The sequence below is a fragment of the Artemia franciscana genome, chromosome 17 (assembly GCF_032884065.1).
Source record: "Artemia franciscana chromosome 17, ASM3288406v1, whole genome shotgun sequence".
Taxonomy (NCBI): Eukaryota; Metazoa; Arthropoda; class Branchiopoda; order Anostraca; family Artemiidae; genus Artemia; species Artemia franciscana.
The window spans coordinates 22,164,050-22,182,683 of NC_088879.1; the positions used below are offsets into that span (position 1 = coordinate 22,164,050).

An 18,634-nucleotide genomic window follows, 5' to 3' on the forward strand; every position below is an offset into this window, starting at 1 on the left:
AAACTGTTCAAGACAGCTATATTCTCCACTACAAACAAGAATATGGCTACTGCCTGTTTCCCTAACGGTAAAACCATAAGGCCTACTGCATATTTGGCGCTTTACTACAGCGAATTATATTACAAATATTCCCTTTTGTAGGTACTAAACATTGGAAGTAAAACGAAAACTGCAGTGAAGAAAGACCAAGATTTACCAACAGGCCCACTAGGCCCTGCGGATTTCACTATTCCCGAAGTCTTAGGGATTTCCCCTAAAATCTCGCAAAATGAGAGTGGCCAAAACGCTTGGACCTATAAAATTCAAAGCTTTAAATTCGGCCCTGGACGAAAAAAAAACGAGCTGGTGAGCTTTCAGCAATTAATATCATAATATATACATTTTCAGCTTAACTTTATTAGTTCAAGCCAAAACCGATAATTTATTTTGGAATAAAAAATTATTTTGAAATACGGAATTTCGAAAAACTTGAAACTTTGGCAATCAAAGACAAACAGAAAGTAATCTAAAAGAGAAGAAGTTTTCTTAAGAAAAAATAAGGTCATATTAAACTTAAAATCGAAAAAAATAGAAACCTACAATAACTCAAACTCAAAACGAACAGAAATTACTATTAAAGAATCAATGAAACCCAAAACGATTAGAAATTAAATAAACAATCATAGCAAAAAAAATTTACAACATAATCTAATATCAATGAATAAATAAATCTTAAAACAAGCAACGCTTAAAACGAACAAAAATATTTTGCTACTGAATTATAAATGAAACCCAAAATGAACAGAAAATTAAATAAAAAATCGCAGCAAATAAATATACAATAGGTACTAATATAAATGAGTATATTAATCTTAAAACAAGCGAAACTTTAATTGAACCTGCAAATCAAATTTGAAACAAACAAAAATCTCTACGAACAAGAGTTTGGGTTAAGCCTCCTTCTCTCTCTGTAAAGTCTAAAACCTACTGCGTCATTGGCGCTTTACTGAAAACGAATCATATTAAAAATATTTTCTTTTGTTCTTATTACAACACTGAAAATAAACATAAAATTACAGTAAAACTAAATTTTGAACTGATCAGCTTTCAGCAATAATTCCATTCTATATTAAATATTCTCTTTAATTTCATCAGTTCTTTCCAAGTGTGTTCAGGACAAATATAGATTCACTACAAACCAGAGTTTAGATACAGCCCCCTTTCCTAACTGTAAAAGTCTCAAGCCTACAACGTTATCATTGCTTCACTGAAAATCAGTGAAGTCTCAAGCCAATGAAGCAGTAGGTTTCCTACTTTTAGAGAGAGAGAGAGAGGGAGGCAAACCCAAACTACTGTTCGTAGAGATTCTGTTGTTTCAAGCTTGATTTGCATATTCAATTTAAGTTTCACTCGTTTTAAGATTTATTTACTGATTTATATTAGTACCTACTGTATGTTTGTTTGCTATGATCGTTTATTTATTTTCTGTTCGTTTTGAGTTTCATTTATACTTCACTAGTAAAACATTTTTTTGTTTTAAGTGTCACTCGCTTTAAGATTTATTTATTGATTTATATTAGCAGCTGTTGTATGTTTTTTGCAATGACTGTTTATTTAATTTCAAATCGTTTCGGGTTTCATTTATTCTTTAATAGTCTGTTCGTTTTGAGTTAGTTATCGCAGGCTTTTATTTCTTCTTATCTTAAGTTATTTCTTTTTATTATTTCTTCTTATCTTATCTTCTTATATGGCATTGACTTTTCTTAAGAAAACATCTTTTTTGGATTTTTTTTTTTTAAATAATTTACCATAAAAGGATACAACCAAAACTAGAACTTTTTTATTAGCAGAACTAAATTCTTTTTCATAATTTATGCAATTTATACAGGAATTTGGTAATTGACGAGTATATCAGTTATTTATGCAAGAATGAGAATTTGATCGAAGCATCCTATTCGTTTCCTAAAACCACGATATTCTGTTCTCAAAATCACTTCTACATAATCTTATAGTCTAAGAATCATCGTGCTAATAAATTCAATTCCACCCAAATCAAGCTAATGCCTCTATAATTGCTATATTCACTCTTATTACCTTTATATACAAAGGGGTTTGATTATAATTTTCCTAAAACATCAGGGTAACTCTTCCTTAATAAAATGGTTTCCTTGTTTTATCTCTAGCCTCGTAACCGGCATATTTACCATGCTTAAATCTTACTTGCCATACTATCACTGTCATTTTTCAATGTTTCTGATATCACTTTAGCTATTCCTGACTAATTAAATCTTCATTCCCTTCCCAACTATTCAAAAATTTTCCACCATTTTCTATATCATTTATAACGACTTCATCACTGTTTAGCTCTCTCAAAATGTTTTTAATACTCTTTGTTCTCGTTCCAGTCTTAAAACAGGATTAGTCGAGACTCACTAACTCCCTTCAATTTCTCAACGTACCAATACAGTACCTTATTTTTATATCATGTGGTCACATCTTCAAAAGCCTTGGCTATCTAATCCGAACCATCTATTTCACATAATAATAATTCACTGTGATTCAAAGCCATCCGTCCTTCCCTCTTATACTCGTAAGACTTGTAACTCAGGAGCTTCTTGTAAAAACCTTCCCTCTCTTCTGCAAAGCTTAAAGCCCTTTCACTATTACTCCTAGTTACCTTTTCAACCTGCCTCCCCAAAATGTCATCTGTTATTTCAAAGCCATTGTCCTATATCATCGCATTTTAAGCTCCTCAATTGCATGTCCAACTGTTTGTTTTTTGTTGTTGTTTTTTTCTATATAATCTGGTTGTATCTTCAAAAGCCTTGGCAATCTAACCCGAAGAAATTGTTTCACATAAATAGTATTCACCGTGATTTAAAGCTATCGGTGCTTCCCTCTTATACTCATAAGACTTGTAACTCAGGATCTTCTTGTAAAAACCTTTCTTCTACAAAGCTTACAGCCCTTTCACTAATACTCCAAGCTACCTTTTTGCCTGCCTCCCAAAAACGTCACCTGCTATTTCACAAGCCATTTTCCTATATCATCGAATTTTAAACTTCAGAATTGTATGCCCTACTGTTTTGAGAATATTTCTCTTATATTCTCAAGGTCATGACTACACGATGACCAGTTGTCCTTCGTAAATTTCGGCTTCTGATTAGCCCTTGTATACTGAAAGATGAGGGTCTTTACTTTTAATATTAATAACAACACTCATATATAACCCTAGTGACCCGCACTTTGGCAATTTTATTTTAGTTGCCCAAGCTAGGAATTGTTAAGCTAAATAGTTTTATTCCCTTTTACAAGTCTCAAATAAGAAGCTAGAACAGGGGCAAGTTCTTTGCAGTTTCACATTTTTTAGTTTCTTCATTTAAAGTAGGGGCTTGATTTTAAGCTTATGTAGCATGATGTAGTGCAAAGTTTTAAATATTTTACTCATCCCCCGAAATTTATTTTGAATATAGAATACTATCAATGAGCCCCCTCAGTTTTGGGATTGACTGAATCATATCTAGGTTTATAAGGTAAAAACGCTTCGATGACAACCCATTGACTATTAGTTTTTACGTTATCTATAAACAGCAATAATAGTAAATTAATAATAGAGAAATAAAATACTTTAAATCAGTTAATGATAATTCATCATAAACAACTAATTCTTTTCTCTTCAACATCAAGTCCTTCATCAAGATTCAGCTGTACAATCATCTTCAGGACAGTTACAGCAGGATTAATAGTTGAAGTACAATAGTCTGGTTATATGCATAAAATATGTTTTAAAAGATTTATATATTTTCACGAAAATAAGAAACAACAAAAATTGTTCTTACGGATAATAAAAATCTATTCTTCGTAAAGCCGCAAGTTTCGCTGCCTCCTATAACCGGCATCAAATTCTTCATCAAGATTCAGTGCCACATTTGTCGGTGGGATGATTGCAGCAGCTACATATCTTTGCTCCGAATTTAGGAAGTTGAAAGTACTACACGCTTGGCTACTAGGTAGGATTTCGAAACCCAGCTTCTTACTTCTCAAATATTCTACTGTTTGGGGGGATAGCTTGTCCCCACGGTTTCCCACGCCAATGACAAGTATATCTGAAATTGTTGAATTAATTTAACATTATGTCAACGAGTTCAAACACAAAAGACTGTATAGCGCGATAGTTATGTCTTAAGTACAAATAAAGCAACAGGGACGCAGCAACAAGGATGGAGGCGGACTAAAGATCTTAAGAACCAACCATTCGTCAATTTTAAAACCCTTTTTATTTCGACTTTATTTGTAGTAAAACGCGAGTGTAGAAACCATACCAAAGTAGATGAAAGCCCTCCCGGTTGTCGAACACAATTGTACGTTAGATATTTGACAAATTTGGCAGTCTTAAAGTGAAATACGGAGATATCTCACACTTAGTGTTACGCAGACGATGTTACTTGTAAGCATCATTCCTCCGTAATTTTGCAAGGGCAACTCCATTCTTAAGAAAGATAAAACAGGCACCGACTCTACTTCCTTTAGGCCAATTATAGTTTCTTACTTTGTAAACTGTCTAAAATCTAGGTTGGGCTTTCGACATTGAGAAGCGCGTCTTTTTCAGGTTTACCAGTCGTCAGAGCAGTCCTACTGCAACCTTGACCCTAGATATTGTCTAGCCCGTACAACCCTAAGTATTACTTATTTAACTCTTCTAAGTCCTGGCGAATCTTAAATCCTATAGAATATACAAGACATTACAATTTACAGTTTTCAAAGAAAATCCATAAAAAATAGAGATAATGTGAAAAACGAATCTTAGTCCATAAAAACCAAAAATTTGGAAACACATTTTGAAAAAAAAATGTCAAGAGACGAAAAATCAGTATTTGAAGCTGATTTGGGAATTCAAACTATGGTTTCGATTAATCTTGATGATAAAAGTAATTGCGAAAAACAAATTTATAGGAATTTCAAAAAATAGCACAATACCCCAGAAAATGTCAGACTGAACTGAAAATTGCACTGTAGGAATGTCCATAGTCGGAAATTCCATTAGGATAATTACAGTCCTCTATTTTGAATCACAAGAAAAATCATTTCTAGGCGTGGGAAGCTGTGATCTATATCCTATTTTATCATCCTACTTCAACTGTTCTTAGTCGGCGGTGATAGGGCTCTGAAACATTAGAGAGACATTTCAGGATTCAGTTAAAAGACAATTGTTTTATCTTCGTGCTTTTTGCAAGTAACAAAGTATAAAATTATAAATAAAATTTTTGACAAATATACAAAAATTAAACTACAATTTCGAAATGGCATACAATAACCCATACGTAATGAAATACAATAACCCATACGTAGCCCACTATAATGCAGAGTGTAGAGTTAAAAACTTGGTTAGATAAAAACGTGAGTTTGCTAGAAAACTTTATGCTGGAGACTGATGACCTGACGCAAGAGTATAGCTAGAAGTCCCAATTGAAATGATAAAAAATCAATTACAAAGAAAGCAATGCATCCCACCAAAAGGTAAGAACTTAACCTTTCAATTTTCAAAATTTGCATAGCACCAGATTCAAACTACAGGGCATATCTCATATTTTCTTTGTTAAAATTTACTAGAGAACGAAAATATGGTCTCATTTTTACTACAGAGCTTTGAACAAGAACAATCAAGTAAAAATTACGATTTGGTGAAAATTAGCTTTATTTGACACATATTCATATTTCACAAAATGTTGTCAATTTGGTCTTGGATGGGGAAAAGACAAATATTCGCGTTAAGGGGGGGAACAAGCGTTCCAGTTAATTATATATAGTCTTTATCAGCTTTTTAGCGAATTTATTTTAAACAAATGGGCTAAATCCGCCGCACAAGTCAAAACAGTTCCAGAAAAAATGTGGTTGAAAGTAGCATATTTGTAATTTTTCAGCGAATTTTGTCAAAGAATAAAATAGACTTCTACGAATAAGGAAACTATGGTACTTGTATGATATTGCAACCACACTTTGCTCTTAATCTGTAATAAAAACGGTTTTCTGTATGTACTCGGAGATATTCAGGTTAGCTTGAGCGAGATAAACTACTATGCAGATATTTTTTTAATTAAATATTTAATATATAGAGTTATTTAGGTATTTAATATAATGCGTTCTGGCCGGCTTACTTTCCATAGTTATCTGTCGCAGTTTCCATAATTTTGTTAATGAAGTATTATATTTTCATCATATTTTGTTATATTTCAATATGATTAACCTAACTTCACTCCTTGAGTGTGGGCACTATTTCACACAAGTACCGAAACAACTTATATTTAATAGAGCCTAGGCCATTGATTTTCAATCTGTTCTAGAGAAACAGCAAGGCCTATTCACTTGAAAAATTGAACGTCTGGAAACATAATTAGTAATTAGTCCAGCGAAGATACGGTTTTGACTCGGAATTAGAACAAGATAAGCTCTCGATATTCACTGTTGTATGATTGAAATTTCTTTTTCTCTCCTTAGAGAGAAAAATGAGCTTTTGAACCAGCCTTTTCAGTCTTATGCAAGCTATAACGGTACACGTTAAAGTTAAGTTAGGTTAGATTATGTTAGTTTAGGTTAAGCTAGATTAGGTTAGGCTATGTTAAATTTGGTTATAAATATCAGAAATGGGTTAAAAACCTAAGCTCACCTACCCCAACCTAACCTAATTTAACCAAACTTATCTAACCTAAAATAGCCTTTTATCATCAAACCTTGCATCAAATTGAAAATTTTGACTGGCAACACTGACTATATACAAGGAGCAAAAAAAAACTATTTCGGACATTCACCGGTGAATGTCGACATTCACCAATTTGCGGACATTTATTCTTGTGGCTATTCCCATTTTGGTGGAATCCAACAGCAATTAGGGGAGAGGATATCGGATCACAGGTTCTCAATGGATAAAGCCATGAGATTGCGCCAAAGGCCTGAGATTTTTGATTCCACCTTGGCTCAAAATGCCTATGACAACCCGCACCATTTCATTTTGTTTGACAATACCTCCATCACTATCCCTATTAAAAGTCTCATACAAGTTTTCAGGGAGGCAGTTGAAATAAAAAACCACATTCACCTAAGGTCGCCCTAAATAGAGACACTGGAAAAACTTTTCTAAGCACTATTTATAACTTATTAATTCCGATCGTTTTTACACCCATTGACAAATTATATTTCGCAATCTAATAGTGTCTGGTAGACCCTATCTGGCAGGGATTAGCCTTAAAGAATGCTTGACATAAAATGAAATTGTGAAATACAATTCAGTATTGTATTTTTTATTCAGTTACCCTTTCATCGTTGCTCCGAAAGTCCTTATTTTAGTTTCAGTGTTTATTTTGAAGTTTGGCTTTTATGTTGTCCTTAGGACTCTTATCTGCATTTTCATTTTTATTATTCTGCACTGAGGCCGTTTGAGTAGAGACCTCAACCGAAACATTTGCATAATTTTGTCTTCTGTTTTTCACTCGCCACTATTGTCCTTATTTTTCTCTTCTTTGTGATTTTTCGTTTTTTCACTCTTTCTCCCTCTTTTCCTCAGGAAAAGTGGTAATACTGCACGGGTGATTTCACTCTGTTTTGGATACGCTAAAAAGTAAAATTTGTGAACTGTTCGTTGCCAAAAAAGTTTACTTTGCACTAATTCCGAGTCAAAACCGTATCTTTACTGGACTAATTACTAATTAGGTTTCCAGACGTTCATTTTTCAAGCAAATAAGCTTTACTGTTTCTCCAGAATAAACTGAGAATCAATGGCTTAGGCTCTACTAAACATTGGTAATTTCGGTGTTAGCATGAAATAGCGACCACACTCAAGAAGGGAAATTAGATTAATCATATTGAAATATAACAAAAGGTTTGTCACGATTAGCCAGTGTAGTCTCAGAAATTACTTAAGAAAAGAGTGAAATTATAAAATTTCGATTCTTACTAAATTATATGGAATGAAACGTCGTTCCATATTACTCCAAGTACAAAAAGATTGTAAATGACCTCAGACTCGAAAAATTCCGTTATTTAGAAGCCCATTTCCACACCAACTGATATGAAAGGGGGTAGAGGGGGTAAATTTGTGTAATGAAGTCTGGATTTGAAGGTAGTTTACTACTAACTCTAGCACAGTTAGATCGGCAATGACCCAAAAACTGAAAAATTCCATTTTTTTCAGTGACTAACGAAACTGAAAGAGGTTAACTTCGTTCTTGGATTTGAAAATTTGGTTTACCATTTGTAAAAGAAATGAAAAGTAAAAACTATAAAAAAAGAACAAATGGGAACACTTTAATCAAAACGTCGTTTTCGACTATCTAGATACTATAAGAATCGCAACTCTATGCTTGAATACTAGGCTCGCCAATAAAACACACGATTTGGCTTAATCATACAGATCACCGTCGAAGAGATAACAAAGGTCCAATTGTCAGATGGCACTAGCTACAAGCAGCAGTGCAGAAAAGGTCACTCTTTTCGCATGTGCATGGAAGCCCACGAGGATTACCTTTATAACAGCAGTGAGTCAATTTGAGAAGCTTTCAGGAGCAGGCGATACATCAGTCATGATAGGTACATATTCATTTGACGAAAGAAAGGGAATTACCAATTATAGAGTTGTCGGTTAACAAGTCCACGTCTTCATTTGAAAAAAAAAACATGCCGGCAGAGGTACTTTGAAGCACCAGACGGGGGGGGGGGTAAGCGTTCAAGGGTGCCGAAAATTCATCGCACTATCTCTTCTCCGGACATCAACAGATGGCGGCAGAGTTTATATAAGGATTTACCGGATATAGCTATACAAAAGCGTGGAAAAGTTTTGTCTTCTGCTGAAGCGATTTCTTCCTAATACGCTGAAAAGCAAAAAATGACTTTCTGGTTTAGAAAAAACTGAAATTAGTTGTAAGTTTCAGCATTGAAACTTTGTCAAGAGCTTGAAATCGTAAACTGGTGTCAAATTCAAAAGGCGTTGACAAACAGCAATGAATTTATCACCTCTGAAGGTGGTTTTCTCTTCAAGCAACAGAATATTCACTATTTTAACTTTTTCCGAATCTGATCAATAGTCCGCGTAGTATAAGCACTGACCTCCAGATTCTTCGCCATTGGCCAAGGGTGCTATACATGTCTGAAGCAAAATCATCCAACGCCTCCTGTATTTTCCCCCAGATTTTTTTAAGGTTCCTATTTTTAGTTGGTTCAAGACTGGGTGAGCTTACAGAGTCAAACGACTGAGCCCTGTCCCCCAAAAAAATTGTCACCAGAACTCAAACCCCTGTCTCGAATAACATAGTATTACAAGTCAAGCATGCACAACCCCTCAGCTAAAATGGCTCATAAGAGTCTTAACCATCAGCTGGAACTCCAGTCTGAAAATAATTCGGTGCTTGCTCGGGCTTAGTGTGTGAGGAAGACCAAAAAGTCAGTATAATTTACAATTGAACAGGTCTCAATCTTCATGGCTGAAGCAAATTCAGTTTTTACGGTTTGAACGGCTGAACCATGTTTGGCAACCTGTGTTTGACACCCAGCTTTTTCAAATTTCCTAGGTATCAGCTCAATGACATTCAACTTGTTGTCTGAGTTGGGATGAAAGTCTTCTTTCTTTCTAGCAAACCTCATAGTAGAAATAATCTTAAATGGTTGCCCTACTTGCATTGCATCACCGTCAAAAACCAGTTCAGCAAAATTGAAATAATATAGTACAAAAATTATGTACATAATAGTTACTTTATAAGAATGAATAAATAAAACCGTCACAGCATCACTATACTTGTTCTTGAAAACGAGCTTCTATCCGAATGGGTGTTGTTACATTTCCAATGTAATTTCTATTTTAACACTAAGAATCTTCCAGAATAGGAGTATCTCAGCAAACTACTCTGTGGTAACGATTAACATACGTATCACTAATGACAGTGCCCAAGTACGGTGGTAAAACGTTGGTATGCTTGAACAAAGATAAGCTAAATGTCTTCCACATAAATCGTGTGGGGATAGTTTTAGATAATCGTTTGGATAGCCATGTCTCGCACAACAAAATGTGCGAAGAACATAATTGTATTACATTTTCTGGGGCTATAATAAAAGACCAGTTGAGACGTTCAGGTCAGGTTTCACAGATGGGATTGGCAAGCATATGTTAGCAAGTTGGCAAGATAAGTTGGCAAGCATTATATTTTTTAGTTAACAACCTGGAAACGAAAAGCAAGACGTCCTCAATTATTGTCGGAGGAGGTCTTCATAAGGCTTCTTAAGACATCATGGGAGAGAGTAAAGGGAGGAGGGGGTGTGAATGCATCGGAGTGAAAGAGCGTGCACAGTTATGCTGGTCTCAGGTGACTGGTTACTGCAATGAATAGTCAAAAGAAGTGGCAAGAATTATGCATCTAAAGTAGCAAATTCATAAACCTTATCATAAATCGGCTTATTGTTATCACTATGAATAATCTCAGTGCATATGTGCCTTAGATTAACCAAATTCTACTTAAATCCACTACTAAATCAAACATATAATAATTTAGTTCATCAAAATTAGTGCATTGCACATCTAAACCAGCACCAAACTTACATCGTTTCCTTTCCCCCAGTCCCAAAAGTCCGAAAGTGCTAGATTATCTAAATATTACTAAGAAGAAGTATTTCAGATTTAGATTTTATATATTTGCTAGCTTTATGAAGAATAGAAGGAATACGCATGTGTTTTTTTTTTTTTTTTTAAATGTAAACAATATTTGCCAAAGCATGTTGACAAGATAAATCCTAGTTAGATTAATTCTAAATAATTAAAAAATCAACTCATGCCAGGAAATATATTTGTTGGGACCAATTGTCAATTTTCTACTGCTCAGATAAAACCAAATGGCCCGGTCTAAGCTGGTAGGAATAAAATGTAACTAAAACGCCGATTAAATTATAAAAACAATTCGAGAATTACATTTTCACCCTTTCTAACCTCGCTTAGAATCAAACTGGTCTACTAAATAAGAAAATTATTTTTTTCAGTTTTTATACAATTTTCAGCCTCCGTGGGCTCAAATTAGTAACCTACGACCTTCAAATCCGAAAGTAAGTCCATAAACTAAAATCAGTTTATTTTAGTTTTTGGATTGTGAAAATTTGGATTCATGTTATCCTGGGGCTCTAATTTTAGTTTTAGAATAAATCGGATTTTTTTGCTGTTTTTAAATGACTATTTTCGAAGCTGCCGAGTTTTAGGCATAACCTGCCTTCATCTATTGAATTAATTAAATAAAAAAAACGAGTTTTTTTAACTGAAAGTAAGGAGCGACATTAAAACTTAAAACGAACTGAAATTACTCCGCATATGAAAGGGGCTTTTCCTCCTTAACGCCCCACTCTTTACGCTAAAGTTTGACTCTTTCTCTTAACTCTACTTTTTAAAGCAGTAAGAAACTTTAGCGCAAAGAGCGGGGAGTTAAGGAGGAAAAGCCCCTTTCATATACGGAGTAATTTCTGTTCGTTTTAAGTTTTAATGTCGCTCCTTACTTCCAGTTAAAAAAACTAGTTTTTCATTTAATTTCTGAACGTTTTTGAATTGATGCAAGTTTTGATTTTAGCTCTCCACACATAAATAATGAAAACGAAATTTGAATATTTTTTTTTTTTGGCTAAATGGCTTTTTTTAGAAGATTTTGAGAAAAAAGGAGCGGGGAGGAGGCCTAGTTGCCCTCCAGTTTTTTGATTACTTAAAAAGGCAACTAGAACTTTTAATTTTTTACGAACGTTTTCATTAGTAAAAAATATGCGTAATTTACGAATTAACTTACGTAACGAACCTCTATTATCGTGTGTTTTTATTACGTATATGAGGGGGTTCACCCCCTCGTCAATACTTTGCTCTTTACACTAAAACTTGAATTCTGTCCTAATTCCTTAAGAATGACCCCTGAATCACAAAGGCCGTATAAAAAATAGTTGAAATTACTAAAAATACTTTAGCGTAAAGAGCGAGGTAATACGAGGAGGTGAACCCCTAATCTGCGTAATAATTTCTGTTCGTTTTAAGTTCTAGTGCTGCTCCTTACTTCATATTTGTTTTTTCAATGTTTTTTTTTAATGATGCTATAAAGTCCTGCGCCCCCTTCATTGAAATTCTCTTCCCCCATGACAAATTCCTCCATGGAAAGATCCTCCTACGTAACATCCCCCCAACCCCAAACCAAAAGAAAATCCCCTGAAAACGTCGGTACACTTCCCAATAGCCATTAGTATATGTAAACAACGGTCAAAGTTTGTAACTTGCAGCCCCTCTCACGGGGACTGTGGGGGAGTAAGTCGTCCCCAAAGACATAGTCATTAGGTTTTTTTTACTATGGTGAACAAAATGGCTATCTCAGAATTTCGATCCGGTGACTTTGGGGAAAAATGAGCGAGGGAGGTGGCCTAGATGCCCTCCAATTTTTTTGGTCACTTAAAAAGGACACAAGAACTTTTAATTTCCGTTAGAATGAGCCCTCTCACGACATTCTGGGACCACTGATTCGATACGATCACCCCTGGAAAAAAAACAAAAAAAAACAAAGAAACACGCAACCGTGATCTGTCTTCTGGCAAGAAATACGAAATTCCACATTTTGCAGATAGGAGCTTGAAAATCCTACAATAGGGTTTTCTGATACGCTGAATCTGATTGTGTGATTTTCGTTAAGATTGTATTACTTTTAGGGGGTGTTTCCCCCTATTTTCTAAAATAAGGTAAATTTTCTCAAGCTCATAACTTTTGATGGGTAAGACTAAACTTGATGAAACTTATATATTTAAAATAAGCATTAAAATGCGATTCTTTTGATGTAAATACTGGTATCAAAATTCCGTTTTCTAGCGTTTCGGTTACTATTGAGCCGGGTCGCTCCTTACTACAGTTCGTTACCACGAACTTTTCGACAGATCCCATTTAATCACTGGATTTAACTTAAGAGTAAAGAATAAAAAGATTTAGACCTTTTATAAATAAAATCTTTTAATCCACATCCCTCTAATCTTTTTATCATATGATAAAAATCTTTTCATGTACAATCACTATGCTATGGGATTGTTCAAAGCATAGTTTAAAATGACGCTTTGTTTGATCCTTAAATCTTAGAATATTTAATCTATCTAGATTTTGATCATACATTTGAAGATCTAGGAAACGTTTGGGCTACAGACCCCAGCAAGCGGTGCCAAGCAATAAAGTGTCATTTTTGCTAGTTATAGTGTAATTGTGGTCTGTTATTTTCCTGTATATATAATAAATATCTTAGTATTGTTTAGTATATCACACACACACACACACACACACACACACACAAAATAATTGTTTGTCCCACACTGCGTTTCCAAATAATTTTCAAATTTTATAAGTGATTAGGCCAGAGCGTCTGGTATCTCCACTTTGCTAGGCCAAGGATTTTAAAAAAAAGTTTTGACTTGTTTGAAGTATTTACTGTATATTCAGGCCAGTTTTATTAGTTAAATATAAATCGCTATTGGTTATTAAGGTTAAAATTTTAAAAGATCTCTATAGAAACTCACCCAATTTTGGTTCGAGAAGATAGAATGCACTTAGTGATTCGGGAGTAATATCTATGACTGTGCGCACGTTCCAACAAAGCACTGATTTTGAAAATATTGCCATTGGGCCCATGACGAATACGCCATTATTCAGTCTAAAACCCGTCTGTAAAAATGATATTAAAAACATAAAAACAAAGATATCGAATAAAATTTTTAAACCGCATTTCAAATGTTAAAAAACTGCTTTTCCTTTTTTTCTATACACAGCCAATTAAGTCTTTTAGGCAATAGATGAATGCACTAATAACGAAACCCACCAATCCCTGCTGTCGTCTCTCTAGACTTACGTTTTATTGGGGAATTTTTTTTTTTGCAAAATTATAGTAAATCGACTATTTGCTAAGTCTAAATTGCTTTTACTACATCCATGACCCTTTTAAGAATAGATCTGTATTCCAAATTAAGGCACGGGAAGGTAATTGCAACCTCAGACCTCCACCCTTTCTCTATATGCAGGCTTTGAAAAATTCAATGAAAGGGAGTCCTAACTTTAAACAAAAATTTGGCTCAGAATCGGGCTTAAATCCCAGAGCCATCCTGCCAATGCTTGCAGTGCAAGAAAAGCGGACTCAAGGGAGCCTTCACAAAAGATTCTAAGTTTCGACAGATACATATAGACCTCTCCCAACACAACCTGTGAAGCTTTAGCAATAATGACTAAAGTTTAGCGGGAGCTTTATAGCACCCTTGGTTAAAATTTGTGAGCACGCCCTTGTAAACTATTACATGCGACTAATTTTCCAGTATATTAAAACTTATTTTACCACCAAGGTAACTCAAGTAACAAAATAGCAGGGTAAGAAAAAAACTCACTAAATCTATGGAAAAAGTTGCAACTATGGATTAAGGCATTTAAGAGAATGAGATATAAAACAATTATAAAAACAAGCTAATATTTCGAAGAAACGGAAAAAGATGATTTGCTCATTTTTTTTACATTTACTTTAAAAAAAAAAACATAAAAAATTGATCATGCAATGGTGCGGTATCTAACAGGTCATAGCTTAAAAAATTAAAGAATAAAGAATTTATTGAGAAAACTTTATAACTTTATCGAGTAATTCTCATACTAGATTCCTTCTTGTCTTTTCCGATCTTAAGAGTTCTTATGAATCATATGCAGTAATAAAGGAATTTTAATCAATAATTTGTGCTATAGACGTGATGAACAGCCTTTACTGTTAATTTCTCTTCAAACTGAACCTCTACACAACTGCCTAAACCAGTTGTTCCCAGCAAATTTTGGGTCATGCCCCACCTAGGGAGTTCAAAAATCAGCCCTCCCAGGATATTTAAATTTTGTCATTGAAATTTTACGGTCATTAACCTGAAGGAAGCTTAAAAGGCCATTGGTTTGGTTTCTATTCAGGTTGTCCTCTAGGCATATTTTACATTAATGAAAAGTATCATCTGAACACATCATCTGTTACACAATGTATTATGTCATTCCAAATTCTATGATGTATCTGTTGTACTCTTTAAATGCATTTGAATGTTACGTCATTCACATTAAAGACTTTTTTCGAGATTAAGGCTCTAAAATATAGTCAGCCGTAGTGTGCACGACCTGCTCATGGCCCACCAACAATATATTGCCATGTTCTGCCGGTGGGGTCTGTATCCCATGTTGGGAATCACGGGTCTAAACTATTCCTGTCATCTTTTCAGCAGTAATAAATTTCTCCTTTTTCTAATGGTAATTTTATTGATTATCCACTTCTATTGATACGGAAAATGTAAAAAAGGAAGACAAATAAAGAGTGGGGCCAATACGAGGAGACATTTACCTTCCTAGAGTTTTGCCCCCACCCTCACTAGATTTAAAATAAATATATCTTTAGTGTATTTTAAATGAAAAGCACTCATATTTTCCTCGTTTCATTGGAAAAATCGAAAAAAATTGCTTCTCTCTTAAGATTTGAAAAAATACATTTTGACCCCTCCCCCACCACGATTTTCATGGACTTGAAGAATTTAAGACAAAAAACAAATCAAAATATAACTAAACAGACATTTTATATATAAGTCCAAATAATAGTTAAAATCCATTTATGTCGTTGATAGGAACAAAGGTCAATCTTGCCACAGAGCCAATATAAACTTGCCAAAGGAATGGCAATTCTGCAAAAATGTCACATTTTCAAAAACATTTTGCAGAATTTTTTTTGTATTTTTTCCCAAGGAGGAGGGAGAAAAGCCCAATCTAGCCCGTTTACATGCAAATATAGACTTAACGAAGTCTATGGTGCTTAAACATTCAAACGATTTTGGCAACCTATTTTATTAGATGGACTTCGTTAAGTTTATACTTACTTACTTAAGTCCCGTCCATCCTCGCGGGACGTTTTGGGGCCACTTCTTTTGACAGGACATGAACTAGGACTCGGTACGTTGTTCTATCGTGTGTAGTTCGAGTCAACTCAACGATGCGCTTTCGGTCAAAGTTTTCAATCCACCTCTTGCTAGGTCTTCCTCGTGGTCGAGATCCGTCTATGGTTCCTTCGAGGGAGATTTTTGGTAGACGGTCGTGGTCCATCCTCTTGACGTGCCCGAGCCATCGCAGTTGTTGTCGTTTGATTTTATTTAGGATTGTGTCGGGGGACTTCAGCCGTCTCCGCACCTCCTCATTGGTCACATGTTCAGTGTAGGTGATTCTTGCGATGCGACGGAGACATCTCATCTCGAATGCAAGTAGGTTGCACTCATTTTCGATCTTCAAGGTCCAGGTTTCACACCCATATATAGCAATTGGCATAATCAGGCTGTTGAAAAGTTGAACTTTCAGCTGGTTCGACAGGTTTCGGCATTTCCAGATATTTGTGAGCCTTTTAAAACTGGAGCTAGCAAGAGCTAGGCGGCGTTTGATGTCAAAGGTATGACAATTGTCCGCTGTGAGAAGACTGCCCAGGTAGACGAATTGGTCGACCGTTTCAACTGGCTGGCCGTCAATCATTATGGAAGGAGTAGCTGCTTGTTTTTGGCGTGACGTGACCATAACTTTCGTTTTTTTGGCGTTAATTTGCATGCCAAAAGGTTTTGTGGCTTCGTTGAGACAGTCTGCTTGTCTTTGGAGATCAGCGGCCGTTGTAGAGAGCTGGTCGATGTCGTCAGCATAGGCGAGCTTGTTTACTAGGACTCCACCTATTTTGGCTCCATGTTCGTCTGGTATCAGTGACAGTATGGCGTGAAGAAACAGGTTGAACAGGTGGGGCGACAGAATACATCCTTGTAAAACTCCCGAGGATGTTGAGAATCCATCAGAGTCCATCAGTGGTGAGTATCCGGCTTCTGGATCGGCTGTATATATTCTCAATAATCGTGACGATTTGGTCGGGGAGACCGTAATGTCTTAGGATGATCCTCCCTTTCCTCCAGATTAAATCGAAGGCTTGCCGACAGTCAATAAAGAGATGATATAGGTCTCTGTTGAACTCGACAAAGCGTTCCATGAGTTGACGAACGGTGAAGATTTGGTCAATGGTCGATCGTCCAGGTCGGAAGCCAGCTTGGTATTCACCTAGAACGGAGGCTGTAATTGCTTGGATTCTACGTAGGAGAATTTTGGTCAGTATTCTAGTTTGATGACTGGTCAAGCTGATCGGGCGGTAGTTCTCACACTCTCTTCTTGAGCCTTTTTTTTGTGGATTGGGACCACTGCTGCCTTACACCATAGCTGTGGGACGTGGCCCGTTGACCAAGCGGCTGACACAACTTTGTGGTACAATTCGACGACGTCCTCTGAGTCAATGTTAATTAGTTCAGCAGTGATACCGTCCGGTCCTGGGGCCTTCCCTCGTTCCAGGGATCTTATCGCTGCCTCAGTTTCTGATTTTAAGAGTGGTGGTGGAGGTTCTCGATCATTAATGGGGAAGGAGTTTAGGATGCTGGGATCGGCAATGATCTGCGGATTTAATTTATCTTCAAAATATTCCTTCCATCGTTCGAGTTTCATTTTTGCGTCGTTGATGGGATTGTTTTGTTTGTCTAGGAATGCTGTGGAGATGGGATCTTTCCTGCTAGACAGTTCACGAACTGTTTTGAAGAGTTTTTGATTGTTTCCGTTCCTAAACTGGGTTTCGCATTCCTTGCATTTCTCGGTAACATGGTTACGCAAGGCCTTTCGGACTTCCCGTTCGATTCTCCTTTTGAGATATTTATAAGAGTCTCGGCTGCATGGGTCAGCTTTGTTGTTGCAGAGACGCTTTTGGTTACATAGTTGGATTATTTCTTCAGTAATCCACGGCTTTTCGTCTTTCGTTTTCCTCCCGAGGACATCATTTGCTGTCTCCAAAACTGCAGAAGTTGCATGCTCAGCCAGTTGATCAATCTCTTCGACGGTAGTGAGGGAAGTGAAGTTCTCTAGGATAGCTCGGAATTTTGACGATAGGCTGGTGGTATAGGCGCCTTTTTTTATGGGGTCACGAAGCAGCTCTGTCCGGAATCTAGGGATTCTTGTCGTCTTAGGGAGTCGTTTCAGTCTTAGCTTGAGTTTGGACATCAGGAGTGAGTGATCCGAATCAAAGTCTGCACCAGGAAGGGATACAGTATCCATTATTGAGGACTTCCAGCGTTTAGATATCAGCACATAGTCTATCATGTTTTCAGTTAATCCGTCGGGGGATCTCCAGGTGACCTTAAGGCGGTGTCTGTGTTTAAAGGCGGTGTTAGTTATATACAGGTCGTTTTCTCTACAGAAACTAATTAGCCTTTCACCTCTTCCGCTCAGTCGGCCATGGCCATGCGGTCCCATTACATCTCTCCGATCAATCTGATTGTTGCCCGTGATAGCGTTGAAGTCGCCCATGACGATGAACATATCTTTCTTTGGTGTTTGGTCGGTGACACTTTGAAGTTGAAAGTAGAACTGTTCGCATTCTTCATCGCTTCGAGCAGAGTCAGGAGCATATACCTGGATGATGGTAAGGTTTGACACGGATCCCTTTAGTCTAATGGTTGCTATCCTTTCTGATACGGGCGTGAAGGAGATCAGCGCATTTTTTATGTTGGTGAGAGGATGAATCCAACACCCTGTCTGTGAGTGCCATCGGTGCGTCCCGAGAGTAGGAGG

General features: G+C 36.1%; 1 protein-coding gene across 2 annotated transcripts in view; it reads right to left on the reverse strand.

The window, feature by feature from the left end:
• Positions 1-3,758: 3,758 nt before the first annotated feature.
• The window catches only part of LOC136038003 (NADH dehydrogenase [ubiquinone] 1 alpha subcomplex assembly factor 3-like), a 31,062-nt gene continuing 16,186 nt past the window's right edge, over positions 3,759-18,634 (reverse strand). For both annotated transcript variants that reach the window (XM_065720921.1, XM_065720920.1), the window contains exons 4-5: positions 13,525-13,669; positions 3,759-4,085 (exon numbers count right to left, since the gene is read on the reverse strand). In XM_065720921.1, the coding sequence (XP_065576993.1) occupies positions 3,832-4,085; positions 13,525-13,669 (399 nt within the window). In that variant the 3' untranslated portion in view covers positions 3,759-3,831. The remainder of the gene's footprint in view (positions 4,086-13,524; positions 13,670-18,634) is intronic.